The 18,429-nt window shown below is 38.7% G+C and overlaps 1 protein-coding gene across 2 annotated transcripts; it reads left to right on the forward strand.

Annotated features, from left to right (window-relative positions):
- Positions 1 to 1,973: 1,973 nt before the first annotated feature.
- On the forward strand, positions 1,974 to 12,410 carry mat2aa (methionine adenosyltransferase 2Aa; the record flags this gene model as incomplete). 2 transcript variants are annotated; one of them, XM_082158161.1, is made up of 9 exons in its annotated part: positions 1,974 to 2,242; positions 7,847 to 7,924; positions 8,021 to 8,143; positions 8,326 to 8,438; positions 8,533 to 8,676; positions 9,523 to 9,741; positions 10,062 to 10,244; positions 10,329 to 10,462; positions 10,660 to 12,410. In XM_082158161.1, exons 1-9 carry the CDS (start codon positions 2,152 to 2,154, stop codon positions 10,760 to 10,762), a joined length of 1,188 nt encoding a protein of 395 aa, XP_082014287.1. In that variant the 5' UTR covers positions 1,974 to 2,151. The 2 variants fall into 2 exon arrangements, with proteins under 2 accessions (XP_082014287.1, XP_082014288.1); XM_082158162.1 differs by lacking the exon at positions 10,660 to 12,410 and having other exon boundaries at positions 10,329 to 10,466.
- Between the last annotated feature and the right edge of the window lie 6,019 nt (positions 12,411 to 18,429).

An 18,429-nucleotide genomic window follows, 5' to 3' on the forward strand; every position in this document is an offset into this window, starting at 1 on the left:
TTACATTTTCCTTTCTAAAAAACCCTATTGTGTGTCAAATTACGTAATTTAATTACAAAATAAATGTAACTGTAATCCGTTACTGTTCCTGAGAAAATAATTTGTAATTAAATTATTTACTTATTAAAATGTTAATGATTACAAAAGGGGTTATATCTGAATATTTTCTGTAAAAGCTAGGTTATCTTGAATATTAAAATGTTGTTGCTTTGCCTGTTTTTGATGTGCACAATGCCTCCTGCCTGAGGCTTCAAAAAGGCCGTTTGAAGGGATGCTATTCTGAAGCTTTTGATTGGTTCTCTTGTTTGAATTTGCAGCGCACCACGTCTGCCAATTACATCAATCCACATTTCCGCTAAAAGCTTTAGGCTACAATCTGTCTGAGAGTTGCCACCATGGCGAGTGACAAAAATGCATTCCAGTGCTGGACATTTAAAAAATCATTTCATTCAGAAATCTGTATTTAACCTCAGAATGATCTCAAAGTAAAAAGAGGTGCTGAAGTCTGACAAGAGCACCTCTCAGTTACACCGTGTAAGAGAAGAATAATGGTGCAAGTTAGTAAACACTGCTGATATATAGCTTTGGAACACTATGTCTTCATCATATGTGACCTTACATGGTAACTGATTACATGTAATCTGGATTACAAAAATGTAGTACTTGTAATTAGATTAGATTACATTTTAAAATGCTCATAATCAGATTACAGTTACTTTTATGGATTACATGATTACATATTCACACAATGGCAGTAAATTATTTAAAATGTATTGATTCTCCCTAATTCTTCTTTTTACTGTTTTAAATGTTCCTTTCTAAAAATTAAAAAAACCTGTGTGCCATATAGCTTTGACTATATTCAAAATATAGAATGACGATGCAAATGTCCAATAAATTTGTGTTGCTTCTAAATTTGGAGACAAAAGCACCTCTTGGTTACACCATGAGAAGAATAATCATGCAAGTTAGTAAACGCTGATATATAGCTTTGGAACTCAATGTCTTCATCATATACAGTGGCATTCACTATTGATCTGGACAAAAGTCCGGACAAATATATTTCAAACCCGGAAAACTTTGAATGTGCAATGTCATTGCTGTTTTCATGTTTATTAATGTTTGTTCATGTAATGCAGCGATTCACGAACGTTTTTGTTCGAAAAACAAATATTTACTTGACCCCTGAGATTTTAAGTTAATGTTCACAGTTTTCTGATGTTAGATAATGGACACAGTGACATGCAGGTAAAAAAAAAAATATATATATATTTTTAGTATTCAATTCAATTCACATTTATTTGTATAGCGCTTTTCATAATACACATCGTTTTAAAGCAGCTTTACAGAAAATGACTGAGTCCTCATTACAATTTAAAGTGATCTGTTATCAGAGGTAACTGTTTAAGTTATGTATTTCAGAAATGTACATATACAAATCACAGTTAGCTAAAAATGTATTAATTTAAACAGTTTAATAATTTAAGGCAGAAACAATGAGCTCATTGAAGTAATGAATACTTGTCTGTTAACAAATGATTATGACATGGAGAATTGTAGCATTGGTGCTGTTTTTTTTTTTTAATTCTCAAATAATTTTTTAATTTTAATTGTATATTTGTATGATTTAATTATTAATAATTGGCTTTTCATCAACTCACAATCCCCCTGCAGTTCTTTAATTAACCCCATTTTGAGTAACTCATACAACACGTTGATGACAAAGAATGGCAATATGTTCTTTCTCTTTGTTTTTTATATATCAATATGGTACACAATAATAATAATTATATTCTTTTCTATCCTATTCTTTCTATTTCTGTAAAATGTTGTATACAAAGCAGGGCCTTCTTTTGTCTGCTCACCGTTTTAGGGCCTTACGTCGTTTCTGATTGGCTGACAGCCAGACGGACGGGGGCGCGCCCGAGTGACGCTTGAGTTTGGAGCGAAGTGGGAGGGATATAAACTTGAAGACCGGTGGCTCGCGTGATCATTTGAGGTCAAGTCTACACAGCGTGTCCACGGCAGAACATCACCAGAAACATCCCTTTAAGACCGACGTTTGAAAAGCAGAGAGAATCTGAATCTAACACGCTAAAGCCAGCGCGAGAAACATACACCGATTTAGAAAAGCGCAACAGTACATCCAACATGAACGGGCAAATGAACGGTTTTCATAACTCCCTGATTGATGAAGACTGCTTTTTGTTCACGTCGGAATCTGTCGGTGAAGGACACCCTGGTATGTATCACAACATCCTTGTGTTTTCAATAGGATTTTAGTCTCATAAGGTCGTGTAGAAGGTAAACACGATCTAGCGCGATACCACACAGCTAGCACGTGCTAATAGCTTCTGCTAACTAATTTGCGTTTCTATACCTGAAACATTTGCCATCATGACTATTTTATCATACTCTCATTATGTGACCAGTAAAATACGTTATTCGTTAATGTGCGCTGATTTCGTTAATGTGGGATGTATTTGTCTCCTTGGCCACGCGCGGCGGATTCACCAGATTTTCGGCCCAAGGCTAATCTTGCGAATATAGGCCATGGGCGCTTTAAACTGCTTATTCATCGTTTTATTCTCGGTTTTATATAGAAAATTAATAAACAATAGTATGCTCTTTATATGGGTTCTTAACAATTATGTTTCCGTGTGAAGGCTGCGCGCGCGTGGTGGCCATGTTATCGGCGGGCTCGCGGAACACGCGTTCATCAGCAATGCGGACTGCGCGCGTGTTGTTCTGCCGGTTTTTCCCGTTGCGTATTTCACTCGTCAAGACCTTAAACTTATTCCATTCCAATAATTATTGATACTTTTCTGCTTAATACAGCTCTTGATAATCTTTACTCAATGGCCTATGCGATCAGCGACTATAGTACCCGCTAAGCGCGTCGTTAAATATTTATTGTCGATGTATTTTGTTCGCCTTCTATAAGCCTCTGTTTGTATGATATTTTTGGCGTCCTTGGTCTTTGACACCCCTGCACGTGGTGTAAAGTTTCCTTCTCGCTCAACTGCCAACTATTGCGTCAGCGCACCTTTTAGGCCCGAAACATGCAGGATCTGAAGGCAATCGCGTCTCGCTGCGCAAAGCGTCGCTGCGTTCATGAAGTTTATGTCGTTAACACAGCACGCGTGCTTTTTCGCGGTTTGCATGTTGGTATTGAGTTTTGTTATTTTACATAATGTGCTTGACGGACGTCTTCCATCACTGCGAGGCGTCTCGCGCCTTTTGCGCTGCCTTTAACGTAGTAACGTTACGTCAAATGAGTACGCAGTATTCATAGAACCGAGTGCGAACATTATCCACACGGGAATCTAAGCGGATGCAGTAGGTCCTATTGATGCCTTTCATTCCCGTAAGACCACAGTTACAACACACACCTTCTGCTGCTACTTGGAAACGTCATCAGTGTCAACAGGTGTTTCGGGTCTTTAATCAACAGACACCCTCGCCCAGTCCCCGGCCTGTGTCCAAGTGGTGTGCTACTTCATTTCCACGAAATGAGTTTATGAATGATTATGATAAAGAACTGTGAGGCAGGCAGTAGTTTTCATGTGTGAGTGCTATAGGCTATAGGATTAAACTATACTTGTTTAGCAACACCAGAGTCAATAGTTTGTCAATAATTATTACATCACAGTTCAAAGACCAAACTGGTCACTGCACACATGTTGTGTGGAATGTTTATGCTGCACACCTACTTCATCTTCGGTCTGATCCAGTGTGTTCTGCAAGTGTGTGATTTCAGATGCAGCAGTTTTCTTTCTTGGAACATCATATGTTGCGTTCACATCCTGTCAGAATTACCATAATAGAGGGAAACAGTGCCCGTCCACTTTTACAGAAGTATTTTCCCCCATATGTATCTTTAAAAAGTCTTTGTTAGAGACTTATAAGACATGAACCAAACCAACCAACTACAAGGTGAAACAAAATATTGCAAACTTTGATTTGAAGCAAACTATTTGAAAATCAGACAAAAAGACAAGTGCAAGACTGTGTAATTAACTTTAATGAGGGGAAATAACTTTGAATCCCATGAAGCAGTGCAAATGATGTAATGGAAATAAATCAATGAGAAATATAAACTTCTTGTATATGTATATACAGTATATATTAAATCAGAATAAATAAGAAATCAGTTATTGCAAGCCTTGCTTATACATAAATATTTAAGTAGTTTGAGAGTGTAGGGAGATTATAACTTTGTCTTTAATGGTTTATAAATTGATGTTAATCTATTCCCCTATGGAGAAAATGACTGAGTTTTTACTTCTGTAATCTGACTACTGTCTACTGTTACACTTGCACACTACAGGATGACAACCTGTTGCAGAATACCTGTGAGAAACCTTTTTTTAATTCAGGGAACTCTTGAGGTTTTTGGCAGTTAACCCACATATAGCTTTAGAGTTTTTAGCAAACATAAATTTTAAACACCTGATATAGTTTTTCTTGGCATGAAAATGGCCACAGAAGCTGGCATGGTGTTAAAAACAAACAATTACAGGATGACAATCCTTGGTGCTTCTGTTCTTGAGTTGTAAAACTCAAAGAGCTTGTGCTCACGTCCTTGTTGAAAGGTCAAGTCTGATGCTTGTAATTATGATTATTTGTATTATTGTGAGGATTTTTGATTGGCTTTTTTTTTAATTGGCAGTGGGTTTCTGAGTTGTTTGCATGTGGTGTTAGGGGAGGGGCGTTCTTGTTCTCTAATTTGGACCGATCTGTTAGTGCAGGTTGTCATTTACATTTAGCATTACATTAACATATTGATAGTCTCAAAACTAACGTAAATGAACCAAACGCAGCGTTTCATCAGGTTTGTAAAACACATGGCCAGTGATCTCTATCAAGTCAACTACTGTCTTGAATGTGACTGTCGAAGGAGTCTTGTCAAGCAAGCACTAGTTCAATGACACTTAACTGAGGGTTGTTACCGCCACAGCAAAGAAAGAGTTTACTTGTTCATGATCACATACTTGGCCACGCATTTGTGTACGTAAAGTATACTTGTGGGCAGGGCATGTTTTGCCTGCTGTATCATTGACTGACACCTGTACACGTGGTGTGAACTTTCCCCTCTCGCTCCACTGCCCCTGGCTACTGCGTCACAGTGCTTTCTAATGAGATCAGCGCAGGTCTAAGGTCAGTACTGATGCTGTGGGGGAGGGCTGAATAGCTTGGCTTACCTCTGCCCTAAATATAGATCATTACTCCAGGGGCTGCAGTGGAGTGGCAGCGAGGGCATTCCTGCCAGTGCCTCGACTAGAGAGGCCGTACTGCAGTAAACTGATGTGCTCCACTTGTTGGATGACTGCGGCAATAGCAACTTCCTTTTCTGTATCCTTGTTAAATGATCACATGAGGAGACTGGTAAGCCAATCATGTATTGGCAATGATTTCAGCTTTAAATAATTATACTCATGGACTTATTTTGAGGGGGGGAAGGGGGCTTTTTTAGTTACCTTTATCTCAGCTAAATGTATGCTCAAATGTATTTGTGTTTTTACAACTGGGTAATTTTGTTGCTCATAGTTTAACACCGCACAAGGAAGCTGGATTTAAACCTTGAATTAAATTTACTGAATAAAGAACTAATTAGAAGCACAAATAAATGCAATAAAATAAAAATGCAAATGAAATGAAGTGCTTTAAGGTTTTCAGGTAGTTCTAACAGTATTCAGGTACAGGAATACTACAGAAATTGAATGCATTTAATGCAGATTAATAGATTTATTAATGCTGTTTGATTAACATGAATGACAGACAGCAGCAGCACAGATCCAAAATACTGATACACATGCATTTTCTTTCTCAACCGTTTACGTTCACTGAAGACACCACCGCTTGTTTGCAAATAATATGCAATGTAAATAGCCCTGATGCTAACGCCATTAAAAACTTAAACTTAAGAAGTCAATGGTTGTGTTTGTGAATACTCGCCAAGACAGGTATTTTAACAATTGTGTGCGTTTCTGACCATTTTAAGTGCAATAAGCCTGTGAAAAAGCACACTCAGAAACCCGTCTCTCAGAGCGCGTGAGTACTACTGAATGCAACATTAGCCAGAAAGTCTTGTATCGCAGTGTGTAGCTTGCTTGTACAGACGATATGGTGATGAGAAGCGCGTTTTGAAAGAGAGAGAAGACTAGCGCTGAATCACACTCGCTGCTTGTGACATTTTCTCAAAGTTTTACTGATTTGATCTGATAATCTGTGTGAATTAACTTGCTCATTCAACAAGCTAATTGAATAAATGTTTGCAGGAATTTCCCATCTTGTAAGCATGAAACCTGTGGAAATGAGTGAAATGATTCACTACACCGCACCGAAATTCGAGCCCTGATACATTTAATTTACTTCCTGTCACATTCTTGTCACTCAAATTCCAAGCATGCTATTTTGCAATAAATCAATCCAGGAATCCAGTTATGCCCATCACTGGAGGCGATTGTGGTTAACCTTGAGCGTAGGGGTGGGCCATATGGCAAAAATGTCATATCTTGATTTTTATTTTTTATTTTTCAGGAAAATCATGACTTTATCAAGATTCTTTTTCATGTTGGTTTTACTATTTTTGCAAGTGACTGAGCAGTACAGCCAAACTCATTTCCCCATTTTAAAAACAGCCTAACAAGGAAACAAAATGTAAAATGAAAATAATGGCAAAGATAAAAAATGTCATTTTCTTTGTTAAAATATAATAACAAAGATACACTACATAATATGCAAATGAAATGAACAGTGCTTTATTTTTTCAGCTACATTAGGTTTTTAACAGTAGCATTCAAGAAAGTAATTAAATTAACATGTATAAATATAAAACCATATAGATTTCACTGTATTAATTATGCCTTGATTCTTATTAAAGCTACTATTAAAGTTCTCAGTCAACAGCAGTGAGTGATTTTGCTCGTTTTGTTTTATTAACATTTAAAGGGATAGTTCCCCCCAAATTTTATTTTAATTTTTTCAAAAAACCTGAATAAGTTTATTTCTTCTGTTGAAAATAAGTTATTTTGAAGAATGTGGGTAATGCTGGTCCCCAGTGACTTCCATAGTAGGAAAAAATATACTATGGAAGTCAATGGGTACCAGCAACTGTTTGGTCAGCCGCATTCTTCAAAATACCATCTTTTGTGTTCAGCACAAGAAAGAAATTAATACAGGTTTGAAAACTTCGTGAGTAAATGACTGAATACATTTTTTGGGTGAACTATCCCTTTAAGGATAAGCGACAGCATGTTTACTGTTACATTAATACCGGCATGCGTCTAATATACACTCATATAAATTCAAATATTTACTTTCACTTTAGAGACAACCAACTGTGTTTATGTAAACAATGTGTGTATTTGACAGTATTAGCACAATAAGACTCAAAAGATAACTTAGTCCAGTAACCAGGCGCTGTTTGACAGGCTTTTAGTGCCTGTGCACTTCGGATGTGTGCGCTCAGAAAAGTGCATATTAGGAGAGGGCATCAGCATGCGAATGAAATGGTTAATCAGCAAGGCTTTAAAGCGCATGCAAATAATGAACTTTTGTGAATTGCAGTGTCCCGTGAGTGTAACTCTACCTCTGCGTTAGCATGTGATGTGAATGTATGTTGCGTTGTATAGTATGTTGAGACGTAGGCGCCAGAACTGCAGCTGCTAGAATGCACTGAAGCACAATACTATGATATTTCTTCAAAAGCAGATCGTGGAGACATTTTAATCGTCCATGATCAAAAATCGTGATATCGCACAAGCCTAATTGAGTCTCGTTTACCCTGAATTCTACACTCTAAATTGCTGATTTAAATTTGAGCTGATTTCCTCTTTTCCAGATAAGATTTGTGACCAGATCAGTGACGCTGTGTTGGACGCCCACCTCAAACAAGATCCTGATGCCAAAGTAGCATGTGGTGAGTGTTGAATTACGCTTTCTTGCACACTTTTCCTCATACTTGCTACTGGAGTCTTTACAGTGAGTCCTAACCCCTATCAATCTGTCCTTGCAGAGACTGTCGCCAAGACTGGAATGATCTTGTTGGCCGGTGAGATCACCTCTCATGCTGTAGTGGACTATCAGAAGGTTGTCAGGGACACCATCAGGCACATTGGCTACGATGACTCTTCCAAAGGTATAGCGGCACTAAATGTCAAGGGAAATAGTGCTACCATGCAACTCTTGGTGCCGTTTCCTGTGTGCATAATACTTGCATAACCTACTACAATGCGTAATGTACTGGTTTACTATTTCGTTTGAACTGTCAGTTAGATCTGGGGTAGAATAATTTAATCAGCATTTTATTGTGCTTTTTAGGGTTTGACTACAAGACCTGCAACGTGCTTGTGGCTCTTGAGCAGCAGTCACCTGATATTGCTCAAGGGGTTCACCTTGACCGCAGTGAGGAGGATGTAGGAGCTGGAGACCAGGTAAGAGCTGGATAACAGCTTTTTCAAGACCACCTCGTGTCTTTGCATATGAACAGAGAAACGAGCTCTTTACTGGATTGACTTTGCTTCTTAGGGCCTGATGTTTGGTTATGCCACTGATGAGACCGAGGAGTGTATGCCTCTCACTATTGTCCTGGCCCATAAACTGAATGCCAAAATGGCCGAGCTACGCCGCAATGGCACCCTGCCTTGGCTGCGACCTGACTCCAAGACCCAGGTGAGACGAGACCTACAAATGTTGTTAGAAATAATTTGGGGGTGAAAATACACTACAGTTCAAAAGTTTGTGGTCGGTAAGATTAAATTTTTTTGAAGAAATAAGTACTTTTCAGCAAGAATGCATTAAAATTGAAAGTGACTGTTACATATATTTTATAGTGTTACAAAATTCAATTTTTAAAATAACCTTTTTTACACTTTCAATTCATTTACATTTACATTTATGCATTTGGCAGACGCTTTTATCCAAAGCGACTTACATTGCGTTATCCTATACATTTATACATAGGCATGTGCAATCCCCTGGGATCGAACCCACAACCTTGCGTTGTTAACGCAATGCTCTTACCACTGAGCTACAGGAAAGCATATTCACGTTTATCGGTTACATTATTTCGCCACTAGGTGGCGACAAGTGACTGTTAAAATTGTATTTGTTATTAAACCATTTATTCAAGAGAATGTAGTGGTGTATGATGCTTCTGAAATAAAACTCAGAAAGATGTGATGAATTGTTTTTGTAAATGACTCATCTTATACATGTACAGTCTGACTTAGCTTTTCCCCATGGTCTAGGGTTAAACAAAAAATCACAATACATTGCAATATTGAATCGCAATATTGTTAGAATCGCAATTCTTAATTCACAACTTTTACTTTTATTTATTAAAAAACATATCAAATAAATGCAGCTTTGGTGAGATGCTTTTTTTCAGAAACATGAAAAAAATCTTATGCTATTGACCACAAACTTCTGAACCGTAGTGTATTACTACTGTAGGACTGATGCTGTGCTCCTGCATCTTAAATAGATCTGAACCTTTCAGCTCATCTTTTGCTCCAGGTGACCGTCCAGTACAGGCAGGACCGTGGTGCCATGCTTCCTGTGCGTGTGCACACCATTGTAGTGTCTGTTCAGCACGATGAAGTAGTGTGTCTGGATGAGATGCGTGATGCTCTGAAGGAGAAGGTGGTGAAAGCTGTGGTGCCCAGCGTCTACCTGGACGATGACACCATCTATCACCTGCAGCCCAGCGGACGCTTTGTCATCGGAGGCCCACAGGTTGAAACCAAAACTAATCATGCAGTTCACTCAAACGGGGTTCCCATGGTCATGGTCATGGAAATGACAAGCTGGTTTTTATTATTTATACTAATTTAGCAGTGTTCTTTTGTCATTTTATTTGTTTTTGTTTTTTTAGGTCAGTTTTTAGTTTTCCATTTGTCCAGTTTTTCTTCAGTTTAACAATCCAGTCATAGTCATTCATTTGCCTATAGATGTGGGAACCCTGGGAGTATTTTGAAGTGTATACATGTATGTTTTTTTATTTCCCTAGTTGTGGTTCTTGTTTAAACATTTATATGCTTCATACTGTTTTACAGGGAGATGCTGGTTTGACTGGCCGTAAGATCATTGTGGACACTTACGGAGGCTGGGGTGCTCATGGAGGCGGAGCTTTCTCTGGGAAGGATTACACTAAAGTTGACCGTTCAGCTGCCTATGCGGCCCGCTGGGTGGCCAAGTCTCTAGTCAAGGCTGATCTGTGCAAGCGTGTTCTGGTCCAGGTGATTATTTGCTAGTCTTTCATTTATGTATTAGTTTAATAGTGAAAGAATAAGACCGTCTTAGTCATTTACCCGTTTCCTCAGGTGTCTTATGCCATTGGAGTGGCTCACCCCTTGTCCATCTCCATCTTCCACTATGGAACTTCCCAGAGGAGCGAGAAGGAGTTGCTGGAGATCGTGAAGAAGAACTTCGACCTCCGCCCGGGTGTCATAGTCAGGTAAAGCGTGCTCCTCAGGGGGCGGCCCAACCGCTGCCTCTCGGTTTGACGGTTCCCCAGTCAACTTTGTGGTATTTGCTCCCGTGTTTCCAGAGTTTGGTCTTGCACAGTTAACGTTAGAGAAGTTAATTGAGTTTGACTGAACGTCCTTCTTTCTGCATGGCAATTGTCTCACTCTGTCTCCTGTACAATTCCAGAGAGCTGGACCTGAAGAAGCCCATCTACCAGCGCACCGCCGCCTATGGCCACTTTGGCCGTGAGTCCTTCCCCTGGGAAGTTCCCAAAAAGCTTAAATACTAAATCTGTAACCCCCCCTCCTTTCCTTGGGCGGTAGGTGTACATTACAGAGAAACCTACTCAACCCACCGGAGGGGGGAGATGTACCAAAACCCCTCACTCCTAACCTCACACCCATTCCCAAAGGTAACTCCTTTCCCCGTACGACTCTCCCTTTAACCCTGTTCTTTGCTGTGTTTTCGAAAGATCTGTGGTGGCTGTTAGGTTTTTGTTCTGTTTGACTTAAGCGCCCTCTTCTCCACCCATCTCTCTTCGGCCCTTCCTTCCTTTACCTACTTGCTTAAAAGATCAAGTGATGGCACAAATGGGGGTCAAAGGTTGTTCTGTGATGCTATGCATTGCTGGCTGAAGCACTAACCCCTCAATTTTTTTGTTTTACCAACTAAGAGAACCAATGCTTACCATTTTCCAGGTCCACCACTTTGTGTACCATTTACAAATGGGATCAAAACATCTTTGGTCAGAATCAACACGAATGTGTTTAAGTTACATAGTGCAGGGATTGGATTGAGAAATTTTAAGAGACTTTTTACATGAACATATGTGTACTGTCACAATGGTTTCTTCCTGGTCGCCGCAGGCCGTGTTGTTTTATTTCTGACGTGTTACAGAGAAGTCAGAAGCTGCTACCAACCCCTGTGCGTCTGCGGGACTGGCGACGCAACCATTCCCCCAAAACCCCTTCTCCGTGGTCTCAATGGTGATTCCAGATTAATCTTCCTGGTAGCTGTTATGTGATATTCTACTAGACCACGGCGGAGGCAAAGCACTCCCTCTCTGTGATCGGCGACAGCGGGCGTAGCTACAGAGAAGCCCTGCTCCCTCGCCGTCCCAGAGGGGCTGCCTCCGCCTCTTGAATCGCTCCATACTTGAAAAATCAACCTAATCTTTGCTCGGTGATCCTCTTGAGCCTTGGCGTCGGTACAGAAAAGCCCGGGATCTCAAGGTGTGATTTGCCTTTATTACGTTTTGTACATGAAAGGAATCGTTTTTAAAGACAATGAATACTTTTTTTTATTTTTTTTATTTTTTATTTGCTTGGACACCGTAGTCATGGTGTATGTCCCATGTGCCGGCCCTGTGGTCTTCCCTTGGTGTCCTACAGAAAGCTTTGGGCTCTTGCCACAGGCTGGCACTGGTAGCTGTGACCATTGTTTTTTTTTTTTTTTTTTTTTTTTTTTTACGAGAGTAAAGGCAGATAGATGAAGACTGTCCATACGCACTCACGCACACGTTTTACGTTCAGGACTCCCGGTGCTCCCACAGACAGAAGCGAGTCTGGCCGGTGTTGTACAGAGAAACCGGCTTCGTTTACATGCTCTCTCTGTTGGGTGCGCTTGGGTTGCAGTCTTTTTTTTATATATAGCTCATCTTCTGTTTTTATTTCGCACTATATATTTTTGTTTTAATTCCAGAGATTGGTGCATCAGACTGGTTACTGAAAGAGTAGAAGTGCCTTTTTCTATTGTTTCTTTTCCTTTGTCACTCCCCTTCCCTTTTCCCCTTTGTTCTCCTGCTCTCTTTCCCCTCGATTCTCCTCTCGTGATAAGTGTGTATCCACAGCAAACTCCTGAATTTCCATCCTTTCAATGCTCCATGATGGTTCTGTCCCTTATATCAGTGAACTGAATAAAAATTCTGACCCTTAAAACTGTTGTTTTTATGATATTTCACATTTCTGACAGATTCATTCGGTGGGTTTTCCACTTGTTCCCTCATTTTAAACACTTACTGCTCTTTTCAGGGTTGGGTACAATATAGGACCTGACAATCTTAACCGTGTATGGTACATGATTTAACCATCACTTAAAATGTTTCCAACAATAATGGGGGAAAAGGTTATGAAAAGGCCACCACATGGCTGTACCAAGTTTTAAAATCTTTTGAATCAAGCGTTTAGCTTCTTGATTGTCTATACTCTTGGAAGTCCTACAAACTAAAATTGAGTGAATGTGTTCTATAATATTGTTCCTAAGAACATAAGAAAATGACTCTGAACTTTCTGACTGCTGTTTGAATTGGTGACTATTCTGACTTCTCCATAAAACAATGTTTATTTTTGTGTGAAAGGATACAAATAGCTTGATACAATTTGTCATGGTAATTTCAATATAAATCTTATTGATTCCAATTAGTGCAATGTGACCCTGGATCACAAAACCAGTCAGAAGTCGCACCGGTATATTTGTGGCAATAGCCAACAATACATTGTATGGGTCAAAATTATTGAATATTCTTTTATGGCAAAAATCATTAGGATATTAAGTAGAGGTCATGTTCCATGAAGATATTTTGTAAATTTCCTACCGTAAATATATAAAACATTTATTTTTGTGAGTGAATGCAGCACAATCACGAACATAAATGAACAACTTTAAAGGATATTTTCTCAATGTTTTGTTTTGTTTGCACCCTCAGATTCCAGATTTTCAAATAGTCACATCTTGGCGAAATATTGTCCTGTCATAACAAAACACACTTCAATGGAAAGCTTATTTATTCAGCTTTCATATGATGTATGAATCTCAATTTCAAAAATTTTACCCATGTGACTGGTTTTGTGGTCCAGGGTCACATGCCTTTCAACTTTTGGGTCATTAAGATTTTAATGTTTTTGAAAAGTCTCTTATGCTCTCCAAGGCTGCATTTATTTGATAAAAGGTAGTAAACTCAATGTAAAATATTATAATTTATAATATTTCTATCCAAAGCTGAATTTTCAGCATCATTATTCCAGTTTTCAGTGTCACATGATCCTTCAGATATCATTCTGATATGCTGGTTTGCTGCTCAAACATTTTTATCAGTGCTGAAAATGGCTTAATATTTGTGGAAACCGGGTTATGATTTTATTCAGGATTCTTTGATGAATTAAGTTCAGAAGAACAGCATTTAATTGAAATAGAAATCTTTTGTAACATTACTGTCACTTGATCAATTTTAATACATCCTTGTGGAATAAAAGTCTAATAGAATATTAATAGCCTTAATGACCCCAAAACAAAAACAATGCAGAAGAAACACTGAAAATTGTGGAGCACATCAGCAGGGGTCCTCTTAAGTCTGCAAGTGTTGTCTTGAAGGGGAACTCATGTCACATGGCTTAAATATAGCATGTTATTGGATACTTAAAGTGTGGCTTATTTCTGTCAATGATCTGAAATTTTTGTTTTGTTTTTTAAGGTAAGAAAGTAAAAATAGGTGTCATGAAGGTGTGTTCGACTTCATGTGACGCTGTGCAGACCGATCAGCGTCTGGCTCAAAGCACTACATGCCAGTTAGAAACTGTCCGAACTGAGACGGTGCAGACGCCGCGTCACTGTGACGTATGGCATCAAAGCACAGCGAGAGTGACGTCTCCAGAGCGGCTGCACGAGCTCGGATGACGACACAGCTGTTCCATAATTGGCCGAATTCACTGATGACAATGATGTGTTATTTATTCAGCTAATACTTAAATCAGTGTTTTTATAACCGTAAAAACATATGTAACCATAATGTTCTATTGTCATATTTATCAAAATAACTTAAAAATATATAGACCTACTTTATTGGTATGTAAATAGTATAGGCTGTTGAACTTCCATCTTGTAAAGATGGTGCTGTATTAAGCAGTGCATGAAAAGTGTTTCAGTTTCTTTATGAAAAGTCTGTATTTGACAATTGCATCTAATCCACTGTGATAAGCTACGCAAACAGCGCGAGCGTCGCTATGGGAAGCTGATAGTGTCCGACTTGACGGCTCAGTTTTCAACTCCTGACTGCAAGTGGAAACTCCCGCTGGTTGGTCTGCACAGCGCTGTATGAAGTCGAACACACCTAATATATTGCCATATGGTCACACTACCATACAGAACCTTTTGAGGTCACATAAAAGTTTGAGATGCTAGAACACAATTATGCATTTTTTACCTTTAGCTAAGGGTACGTTTACACAATGTACTAAAGACTGAAAAGTGTTTCAGAAAACAATCCCTGTTCACATGCTTCCGCAAACATGACGTAAAGCGCTGTATTCATGCCAGGCCAGTAGATGGCGATGTCACTTTGTAAAGAAACACTACGTGCCTATAGACTGAACATGTAATACGCACGCTCATGACATCATCTTTTTTCACAAAGTCATGTTTTTGTAGTTTACACAGATGATAACGATAGTTTTCAAAAACTTGCACTTTAAACCTGTTTTCAGGCCCCAAAACGCTGTTGAGTAAGTGAACAGCCAAAACACATAACGTTTTCCATTTTTATTTTGAAAATGTTGTGTAAACGTCTCCCCCAAAACAGGTTTAAATGAATGTGGATACTTGAAATGTGGGGAAGGATGCCTTGCAATGTTCATTCCAGTACAAAGTGATAAATGAGGGATTGCAGTAACACAGCTTTCTGTGGCAGAAATGAAAAAAATCGTATATCTTCATACAGGTATCGTCAAATGAGTGGATTGATGTTGCAACCTAAACCTTAGGCAAATGTGTAATTCATAGTTGCAGTGTAAAACTGCAAAGCTAAAATCATTCTGCATCAGACATCACATATCAAGGAGACGCAAACATTTGAAACACTCACCACTGATGGTATCTTGAGAGGGGGAAACTTTTGATATGACTTTTTACCTCAGAAATGCCTCTGTAATTTTCAACGGCTGCCGTTAGTTATCCCATCCTTCTGTTCACTGTGGCTTTAGACAGAAAGGTTTCGGTGAAAGGGTGAAATACCACAGGTTAGAAGTCAATAAACAGGTTCCCTGTACACCCTACGACTATTCACGGTTGGAAGCTGTTTGTTTATTAATTTAAAAATATGAACGTGTAACATATGAAATAATAAAAGAGGGAAGTATGTGCTGACACAACAAGACTATTTAATCAACAGATCTTTTTACATAAAAGATGTGAAAAGACATTTTAAAAGGCCAAAGTCAAAACTAAAACATTGTAATCTAGTACAACAGGTTATTTTGTATCTACAGTAATGTGAAAAAGAAAGTACACCCTGATTAAATTCTGAGTTTCACCCTGAAAAAATCATCTGGTTCTTAGCAGGTCCTAAAATTAGATAAATTCAACCTCAGATGAACAACACATGGCATATTATTACACTGTGTCATTATTTATGTAACAAAAACAAAGCCGTGTGTGGAAAAAACTAAGTGCATCCCATTATTCAATTGCTTGCAGAATCACCTTTAGCAGCAATAACTTGAGGTGATCATTTCTTTATGATTTTAACAGTCTCGCATCATTGTGGAGGAATTTTGGCCCGCTCTTCTTTACAACGTGCTTCCGTTCATTGAGGTTTGTGGGCATTAGCCATTTAGGTGTAGATTTGCTGGTGCTCTTGGGATCATTGTCCTGTTGCATGACCCATTTCAGCCAAGCTTTATCTGTATTTGACTCTAGAATACTTTGGTCTACTGAGGAGTTCATGCAAGGTGCCCAGGTCCTGTTTCTGCAAAACAAGCCCAAATCATCAGCCCTGCCTCCACCACCACCACGCTTGACAGTTGGTATTTGACGTGCTTGTTTGTGTTGATATGCGGTGTTTGGTTTTCACCAAACGTGGCGCTGTGCATTATTGCCAAACATCTACACTTTGGTCTCATCTGTCCGAAGGACATTGTTCCAGAAGCTTTGAGGTTTGTTCAGATGCAACTTTGCAAACCAAAGCTATACTGACATGTTCTTTTTAACCCTTTAACTGCCCCACCAAGAAAAAAGGCATTTGAATTTCGTATTTTTGCATTTCTTACTCCTTATGTCGCTAGTAACCACAATCAATGTCCTTTTTTTCAACACATGCCATAATTTTTAAAATATCGACCTCTACCAAATGGTTGATAAGGCACTTAAAGGTAAAAACAATTGTTTACACATTTTCATATGAACTATGAAAATTTGAACTATAATACTTTTTTTTTTAAACAATCAAAATAAAATAGTTTTGTTTATTGAATCTTCTTTATTTATTGAAGTATGCCATTAAATATTTCAGGTTTGTTTTTAACAATAAACAAAACTAAATTACACTAATAACTAAAAGTAACAAAACCAAAGACATTACATTCTTTCGATCTGCATTCAAAAACTAAAAAACTAAATAGCAAAAGATAGTAATATAATGGCATTTTAGGCTTTTATATTTCAAGAGTGTATATATAGGCCTATAACAAGTGTGGTAGAGGTGGTCTACGCTCCCCTCGCATGTCGCAACTCGCCCGCCATCTCCTCCTATGGAGTCAGAAGCATTCTGAGGTCGCTTCGTGCCACTTATATCCCCAGCCTGCTCAATCGTGCCGCCGACGAGCTCTCACGACAGCCTGTGGATCGGGACGGTGGACTCTAGAGACTCTGGTCCAGCTGATCTGGGGCCGCACAGATCGATCTGTGTGCCTCTCCGGACTCGTTCCATTGCCAGTTACTCCCTGACCGAAGGCAACCTTGGCACGGATGCACTGGCACACAGCTGGCCCCGGGGCCTCCGCAAGTATGCGTTTCCCCTAGTGAGCCTTCTTGCGCAGACACTGTACAAAGTCAGGGAGGAAGAGGAGCAGGTCTTGCTAGTTACCACTTATTGGCCCAACCGGACCTGGTTCCCAGAACTGATCGACTACATCTCCTTTCCCTCCTTCAGGGAACGAGGGTTACATACGTAACCGAGACTTTTTCTGGTACAAGGGCCTGAAGAGTGCGCATTCTTGTACTATAGAAACTGTTGACTTCCATCTAGTAATTGAAAAAATTAAATTAAATTCAATCTCTTACAATTTAAGTAATGTTAGTAAACCAGCATTTGATAAGTAATTGCCTCTGATAATTATGATTTTCACACATTAATTCTATGAATTTATTATATTTACTTAAAAAAATATCCAAAAGTGGCAAAAAAAAAAACATACTTCTCAGTAATGTCAGTAATAATCTCATGAAGAAACAACAATAGCTATGAATGATCAGAAGTTTATATTTATCAGCAAATAGTCCATTCTGACTGGAGAAATGGATGATCTGAAAACATTAGCTTAGCTTTTCTATAAAGAGCCAAATCAACCGTTTGGTTGAGCATGTTTTTGAAAAATTATTAAAAACATACTAAAGTTTTTTCATGGCACCAAGTAACATAATTTTGTAAAGTTAGGGCTCTTACAGTGTAATATGTAAAAAAAAAAAAAAATGAGGCCGAGGCCTCCCTTTCTTTCCAGTCACGTGAATGCTTCACTTTGCGTGTTGGAATGTTTGAACCCAGACCACTAGGAGGTAGACCCAGACTTGTAAGTTCAAGTCCATTTACTAAAAAAATTATATATATATAAATATAATAAAAATATGTAGCCTATAGCCTATGTTACATGATCATATATTCTGACACATAAACAGCATAGAAACCATAAAATAATTTTCTTGCATCAAGCAACTCTGTTGGTATTTTTATCATTAGTATTAATATAATTGTTACATTTAATTTATTGCCACACTTTAATATGTGAATTACATTATCAGAAAACTGAATATTTAGCATTGTCAGGCTTTTATGTGTGCGTAATGGATAAAACAACAGCGCTGCACACTCAGCTGCTCATAAACATGGCTGCTATACATTTGACCTGCCACAAGATGGCGCTGTTTTCGACTCTCTTGATGCTTCGAATCTTTTCCCCAAACATTCAGGGG

Source organism: Leuciscus leuciscus (genome assembly GCF_965113295.1).
Source record: "Leuciscus leuciscus genome assembly, chromosome: 24".
Lineage (NCBI taxonomy): Eukaryota > Metazoa > Chordata > Actinopteri > Cypriniformes > Leuciscidae > Leuciscus > Leuciscus leuciscus.